The 8,320-nt window shown below is 36.3% G+C and overlaps 1 protein-coding gene across 4 annotated transcripts; it reads left to right on the forward strand.

Annotated features, from left to right (window-relative positions):
* Positions 1–490: 490 nt before the first annotated feature.
* On the forward strand, positions 491–4,053 carry LOC112180045 (protein CELLULOSE SYNTHASE INTERACTIVE 1). Of its 4 annotated transcripts, XM_024318559.2 has the most exons (4): positions 491–690; positions 785–976; positions 1,135–1,228; positions 2,146–4,053. In XM_024318559.2, the coding sequence occupies exon 4, from the start codon at positions 2,193–2,195 to the stop codon at positions 3,873–3,875; it is 1,683 nt and encodes a 560-aa protein (XP_024174327.1). In that variant the 5' UTR covers positions 491–690; positions 785–976; positions 1,135–1,228; positions 2,146–2,192; the 3' UTR covers positions 3,876–4,053. The 4 variants fall into 4 exon arrangements, with proteins under 4 accessions (XP_024174327.1, XP_024174322.1, XP_040364458.1 ...); XM_024318554.2 differs by having other exon boundaries at positions 491–976; XM_040508524.1 differs by lacking the exons at positions 491–690; positions 785–976; positions 1,135–1,228 and adding an exon at positions 1,526–1,543.
* The last annotated feature ends 4,267 nt before the right edge of the window (positions 4,054–8,320 follow it).

An 8,320-nucleotide genomic window follows, 5' to 3' on the forward strand; every position in this document is an offset into this window, starting at 1 on the left:
GCCTGAAATCATTCTTTTTTTTTTAACTTTATAATGTCACTCTCTTCTATAAATGATCCCACCACATCATGCTCAAAAAACTAATCCACATTCATTACACCTATCAAAGGTTGAATTAGTAATTTCATCATTGTATCATTTTCCCAAGTAACTGTCACTCTCCAACGTGCGACAATCTTTGAAAAGTCACATCACACGTGTCACTAAATCCATGTCACCACCTCGGTAAGATTAAAGAATTCGAATAATAATTGAAAGCATATTCAAATTTTACCCACTCCGCAACGGTCGGATTCTCCGTCACACTCCCAATCACAGCCGTCGGATCCCCAAACCTGCTCGCCCTTTAACGCTTACTGCCTCAACCAGGAGCACAATTTCTCTCTCCACATCGCAAATAGTACAAGATCCTTTCTTGATTTTTTGGTTTAAAAACAATCTGAGAAACAGAGAGATAGGAGTCAGAGATTTTGTCATATTCATTCCCTTCCAATTTTAGAGAGAGAAGAAGAAGAAGAAGAAATTTGAATGTGATTTTTTTGAATTCATGCGTTTTTTTGTACCACAGTGGGTCTACTAGTGTCAATAAAAAGCTCAAGGCTTTGGCTTCCAACTGAGCTTCTTGTTCTTCTTCTATTTTTCACTCTCTGTTTTTTAGATTCTTCACTAGGAAACAGAATTGATTTCAAGGTAGTTTCTGAAACTGAGCAACTGTTATTACTTGAAAGTGAGTGAGAGAGATATTAAGATCCCCCAGCTGATCTTTGATTGCTGATTTTGGCAGCATCGGTGAGCTGGGTTGAGATCACGAAGAGAGAGGAAGAGGGTGTTAGTTTTTTAGTGAAATTGAGGGGTTTGAAGGTCAATTTGATCTGGGTTGCTGACGCTTAAATACAAAGAAGATTGAAGCTCAAGCTATAGTGGGTCTCTTCCCTGAAGAAAAAGAGGACACGTCTCTGTTTTCTGAGTCTTAAAGGTTGGTCATCAACTTGTTTTTTTAACCCCTTCGTTTCAGAATCTGAAAAAGTTTTGATCTTTTTTCCTTTTTGTATGTGTTACATATTAGCTTGAGATTTACCCAGTTTGCTCTAGTTCTGGGTTTTCATGGGTTTCCTTTTGTGCTTGGAGGAACAGGAGGACTGTGTTTGAGAGAAGAAGGCATTGTAGTATTGTGGCTGTCAATGGTGGAACCGTTTGAATTTTAAGCAAAGTCAAAAATCAATTGAAGGTACAATTTTGTATTATGCATAATTCTCTGTTTGAATTTTCATGACTGTGTTGTGGGGTTTGGTCCATCTTGCTGAATTTGAATACACTCTATTTGAATACACTCTACTTGTAGATAGAGACTTCTACCTTCTCTTCAAAGTAAAGTCTTTTTCTCTCTCTAACCACCTAGCTTCATTTAAGAGAAAGTAACAGCAACATAGACCAAGACTCCCACTTTCCCAATCTCTTTCCATTAAATTTTGATCCTGACATCTTGATCAAGATGAGGTTATAGCCAAATACAAGAGTCGATTTTGATCCCAAGGTTACCAGGGTAGTATTTGAAAGAGTAAAGTTTATTGCTTTAAGTTTCATTAACCAATTCTCACTCGGTACAAGGCCAATTTCGTTTAATATGAAGTTGATTTTAGAGAAGAAACATGCACCGACGGCTTGTTAATTGGGCGGCACTGCTTACCCTTAAAAAGCAAACTTCTTTTACTTCTTAGCTTAGACTATTTGCTGTGGTACTGTGCGGATGTGGGATCAACAATTTTGTTTTATAAAGTTCAATCATTTCAAAAGTTTGTTTATTAAAATTTAACTTTGCTTTGGCATTTAATGATGATCACTTGCCAACAGTAATATGGACTCATGGAGTCATGGGGTGTCTTTTAGGTATTTTCCATATGGTTGGTCGGATATTGTTTTCAGGAAAACGAGCTTGCTGTGATCATGCAAGATTCTCGAAGCTCTTGATGTTGGCCTATTTGTTTTATTGCATCTGAGCTTATTTAATTGCAGCTTTAAGTAATAATTTTATATGTTTATGATTGCAACTGCTCCACTGCCTTTCAAATCTTATATCAGCCATCTTTTCTTTGCATTTCCTCATCTGCTTTATTCTTAGAAAGCTTGGTTTTCTTCGAATTTCAGTTGGTCTAGCTCTGCTATCCAGTTTGATTAATACCCGGACTAAAATCATGGTCGAAGAAAGTGGCAGCAAGGTTTTGTCCGATACCCAGTCAGCCGAAGAATGGTTATCACAAGCAAGGGAGCTTGTTCCATTGGCACTGAATAAGGCAAGAGAGGTTAAGGGGTTTCCAGGTAGATGGAAGATGATCATTTCAAAGTTGGAGCAGATCCCATCACGATTATCAGACTTGTCTAGCCATCCCTGCTTCTCCAAGAATGCTCTTTGTAAGGAGCAATTGCAGTCAGTATCTAAGACATTGAAAGAAGCTATTGAATTGGCAGAGTTTTGTGTGGGGGAGAAGTATGAAGGAAAACTTCGTATGCAGAGTGATCTTGATTCATTGTCTGGTAAATTGGACTTGAATTTGCGAGATTGTGGCCTTTTGATCAAGACTGGGGTGCTTGGTGAGGCTACTTTGCCTTTGTCTATGGCTAGTTCTTCAACTGAACCTGAGGTTGCTCTACATGGTAATATAAGGGAATTGCTTGCTCGGCTTCAGATCGGGCACTTGGAAGCAAAGCACAAAGCTCTTGACAGTCTTGTTGAGCTTATGAAAGAGGATGAAAAGAATGTGTTGTCGGTTTTGGGGCGTAGCAATATTGCTGCTCTGGTCCAACTGCTCACCGCAACATCTCCTCGTATCCGGGAGAAGACTGTAACTGTTATTTGCTCGCTTGCAGAATCAGGGAGTTGTGAGAATTGGCTTGTTTCTGAAGGTGTCTTGCCACCTTTAATAAGGCTAGTTGAATCTGGGAGTGCTATTGGAAAAGAAAAGGCTACAATTTCGCTTCAGAGATTGTCAATGTCAGCTGAAGCAGCTAGAGCCATTGTTGGGCACGGTGGCGTTAGACCGTTGATTGAGATTTGTCAGACTGGTGATTCAGTTTCTCAAGCTGCTTCTGCTAGCACTTTGAAGAACATATCAGCTGTCCCCGAGGTTCGACAAACTCTTGCTGAGGAAGGAATTGTAAAGGTTATGATCATTCTTCTTGATTGTGGAATGTTATTGGGGTCCAAAGAATATGCAGCTGAGTGTTTGCAGAATCTCACTGCAAGCAATGACAATCTAAGACGGTCTGTAATATCAGAAGGTGGAATTCGGAGCCTACTGGCTTATCTAGCCGGTCCATTGCCACAAGAGTCTGCAGTCGCAGCATTGAGGAACCTGGTTGGCTCAGTTTCTATGGAAGTTTTGGTTTCTCTTGGTCTACTCCCTTGCTTGGTTCACGTGCTTAAATCCGGTTCACTAGGTGCACAACAAGCAGCTGCATCAGCAATATGCCGAGTTTGCAGCTCAACCGAGATGAAGAAATTGATCGGTGAGGCGGGCTACATTCCTCTTCTTATCAAAATGCTCGAGGCTAAATCAAACAGTGCCAGAGAGGTTGCTGCACAGGCGATATCGAGTTTGATGAGCCTGCCACACAATTGTAGAGAAGTGAAAAGGGACAACAAAAGTGTACCAAATTTGGTCCAATTGCTCGATCCTAGTCCACAAAACACAGCCAAAAAGTATGCTGTTTGTGCCCTCGGCTTAATTTGTTCGAGTAAGAAGTGTAAGAAGCTGATGATATCCTATGGAGCAATTGGGTACCTCAAGAAGCTTACTGAGATGGACATACCAGGAGCCAAGAAGCTACTTGAGAGGTTGGAAAGAGGAAAATTGAGAAGTTTCTTCACAAGAAAATAGAGGAAGAAATGTTAAGCGACTGTTGTAAGCTTATTTTATGTGTATGTAGTAGTTGTTTCATTGTCTATATGAAGCAAAGTAGGTTATGGTATGAACTGGCATGCGAAGGCCTGGGAATCTATGTTGTCTGTGTTCTATTGTTTATTTATAAAAATTATAGTTGTAAGTCCATTATCTACTTCCTTGTCTAATGGCGTGCATGGTTTATTCCATTTGTTCTTTCAAACTGTTGGATCACTGATCTTTAAAATATTGCTTGCTTTGACATGTAAATTAAGACTTGTTTTCAACAGGGGCTACTAATTTGAAAATGTTTCTGGTACAATTTCTGGGATGCCATGACAGCATTAGTCACTTGTGCCTTTGCATAAGGATGAAGTGATGCACCAAGTTTGTTGGTGGAATGTTTCAACATTCTTTTATCATAAATACATCATCATTAGGAATTTGTTATTTTGTAAAAGGTGATATGTAATGTTATCAAATTGTCAATTTAGACCCTCGATATGATGAATTCTTCCATAAGGTGGGACTTTAGGTCTAGACTGTCCAATCCAACAACATAGTATGTTAAATACATCATTCGATGGACAGGGCATTCTCCTATATATAATAACAGAGCACTAAGAGCAGGTTTGTACAAGTTTCTTCTTTTATCAATATAATTTCTCAAAATCGCTAGATAATAGGGAGGCGATAGAGACGGATCTAGCGCCTAATTGCTTAGACGGGTGCGTGGATGTATATTTATTTTATTTTAATTTTATTATAAAACACTTATTTTAAGTAAGTGTTTAATTAAAATAGAAAACTAGTCGAGACGGCTAGCCACCTTCTAATGCTTAAACGGGGCCTAGACGGTCGCCTAGAGGGATTTTTAGTACACTAAAATTGTCGCACATTTGTACTTCAATGTTTAGTCGTTTATGCGTCCTCTCACCTGCAAGCTGGAAGTTTTTCATTTCATATCAATCCAAGCTGTCACTCTGTTGATATATGTTGCACCGTTTCTGTTGAAGTTTTTCTTAGTCATTCCATCTCTACCCGTCCTTGAAATTGATTCTAATTGACCCAACCACTCGACTTTAATTCAATTTCATTACAACTCCATCTTGGTCACTCACTGACTGGTTCATGTGCTAAAACTGCTTTGTAATTTCAACTGCTATGAATGGCTTATATGAGAGCACTGCAAATTTATAAATGCTCAAACTACCTTACAAGATTTCAGTACAAGTGATCTCCTAACTCTGAAGGAAGTTAACAAGTGAGAACTTGTGCATTTACTAATTAGTTGAGTTCCACACGATCATTAAAATTAGTAGTTCTCGAACTAAATCATGCCATAAAATGTATTGTCATCACTTGTCTTTAAATTTGAATAAAATCTTTATTTAAGCACTTATTTTACAATACTGTTAAAGTGATAATGAAAAAGAAATAACTTCTTAGACCATTTTTGACATTAGGATACTTCGACGCTTTTTTTAGTCATGTAAAACGTATTAACACATTTCCTCTGTAGCCTCTTCTATTTATGCGCAGATAATTCTTAACCGTTCATGTACTATATACTGTGAGTTTCACATGTATCTAGAGTTAAAAATCACTCACTCACTCGTGTGTTCAACTATCCTAAGCACCGGCTCGTTTGTTGTTAAGGTCAAACCTTATGTCGCTTCGGGCAAAGAAATCCAATTATGGTAACTAGGAATGGTTACTGCCAAAGAATCCTATTCGGTAAAACTTGAAAAGATAAACTCTACACTTTTGTCTCTAGTTTTCTTGTTGCTGCACTTCAAGATCTCAATAACAAACAATGACATCATGGAAGATATCGTTTGTTACATACAGCAATTGGAGAATTACCACCATTATTGTGTGTTCTAACTCCAAACATGCAAGATGAAGCAGCTTTATCATATCATTTGGGAAAATAGTTATACAAGGGTTCTGAACTCATAATTTCGGGGGGACATGGAAATTCTTGGATAGAATAAGTTCCAAACAAAAATTAAAATTTATGTTATTAGAAATTATTGATTCAATGAATCACATTTAAATCACATGATGTGACAGTTAATGTCCAAACTCAACAATGATTTATATCATTTGGTTTTTGTAGCATTATATAAAGTTTAAGTGTATAACTATCACATCAAATCATGCAGTCTAAATATTAGGGTTGTCAATTCTGACATGATCCGATAACACGACTCGAAATCCGCACGAAATAAAGCGGGTTGAACCCGCACGACTAAAAAGCGGGTCAGCCGTGAGCCAACCCGTCATGACCCATTTAATAAATGAGTCGGTCACGGGTCAACCCGCCAACACGAAGTAAACCTGTATAACCCGATTATACTATACTTCTTCTTGAAATTTTGGACGATTGGAGTATTTGATCAAAGAATTAAACAATTTGAAATATTTTGCTTTATAATTATTGGATTTAATTATTTATAAATATATATAATTATTTATATTCTTAGTCTTGTAGAGTTTTTAGTGAATTTAATCAATTTTTACATTTCTTTTAGTTAAATGGGTCGCATTGTTAACCCTTAAATGAGTCATTTTGTCTAACATGACATGACCTATTTGTTAAATGGGTTAAGCGGGTTGGCGGGTTGGAAACGGGTAACCCGTTTAATAAATAAGTTGGGTTTGGGTTTAAATTTTTGACACGATTATTAAATAGGTTGAGTTTGGGTTTGTATCTTGCGACAAGATAAATACCTTGATCAGACATGAACCCAACCTGACACGACCCATTGACAGCCCTACTAAATGTTACACCAAAACATAGAAACTCTATAAGTTTCGATGAGTTTTATATTAAAAAAAAAGAGTATAGTTTTTAACATTTTATGTTGAGAAGGAGACTAGACCAGTGACTTATTTGTTAAATAGGTTAAGTGGGTTGGCGGGTTGGAAACGGGTAACCCGTTTAATAAATAAGTTGGGTTTGAGTTTAAATTTTTGACACAATTATTAAATAGGTTGAGTTTGGGTTTGTATCTTGCAACAAGACAAATACCTTGACCCGACACGAACCCAATCCGACACGACCCATTGACAGCCCTACTAAATGTTACACCAAAACATAAAAACTCTATAAGTTTCGATGAGTTTTATATTAAAAAAAAAGGTTATTATCACAAATGGTACATGAATTTATCTTCTATTTTATCGATGGTACCTGAACTTCAATTTTGATCACAACCAGTACCTGAACTTTTCGATTTCATTTTAAATGGTACCTAAGGCCATCTTCGATCACTATTCCGACCAAAAAAGCCAAATCAAAAAAAAAAAAAAAAAACAAGTTCAAGGCAAGTCTATTACCAAAACATCATCACTATATATAACCCGTTTAATAAATAAGTTGGGTTTGAGTTTAAATTTTTGACACGATAATTAAATAGGTTGAGTTTGGATTTGTATCTTGCAACAAGACAAATACCTTGACCTGACACGAACCCAACCCGACACGACCCATTGACAGCTAAATGTTACACCAAAACATAAAAACTCTATAAGTTTCGATGAGTTTTATATTAAAAAAAAAGGTTATTATCACAAATGGTACCTGAATTTATCTTCTATTTTATCGATGGTACCTGAACTTCAATTTTGATCACAACCAGTACCTGAACTTTTCGATTTCATTTTAAATGGTACCTAAGGCCACCTTTGATCACTATTCTACCAAAAAAGCCAAATCTAAAAAAACAAAAAAACAAGTTCAAGGCAAGTCTATTACCAAAAAATCATCACTATATATGATCGCAACCCTCGAAATCATAAAAAATCATCACTATGATCGCCTCCCATGCCATTTTTAGTCGGAATAGTGATTGGATGTGGCTTTAGGTACCATTTAAAATGAAATCGAAAAGTTCGGGTACTGGTTGTGATCAAAATTGAAGTTCAGGTACCATCAATAAGATTGAGGTATAGTTCAGGTACCATTTGTGATAATAACCCTAAAAAAAAATGAGTATAATTTTTAACTTTTTATGTTGAGAAGGAGAGTAGACCAGTGACTTGGAAGAACAACAAGGAATAATAGATCATGAATCATTTTTCCTATATGTCAATATAAAATTAGAGACAGAAAAAAAAAATACAAGTCAATTAAAATAGAAACTAACAATACAGAGAAAGAAAATAAAATTGTTTTCTTCTCCGATCAAAGAAAATAAAAAATGGTTGGCTCTTTGATTATAGAATTTTATATTGACATATGAATCAATTTTCCTATATGTCAATATAAAATTAGAGAGAGAGAGAAAAAAAAAAACACAAGTCGATTAAAATAGAAACTAACAATACAAAAAAAGAAAATAAAATTGTTGTCTTTCTTTTCCGATCAAAGAAAATAAAAAATAAAAATGGTTGGCTCTTTGGTTATAGGAATAATGAGAAGGTTGGGTGTTTGT

The sequence above is a fragment of the Rosa chinensis genome, chromosome 1 (assembly GCF_002994745.2).
Source record: "Rosa chinensis cultivar Old Blush chromosome 1, RchiOBHm-V2, whole genome shotgun sequence".
Taxonomy (NCBI): Eukaryota; Viridiplantae; Streptophyta; class Magnoliopsida; order Rosales; family Rosaceae; genus Rosa; species Rosa chinensis.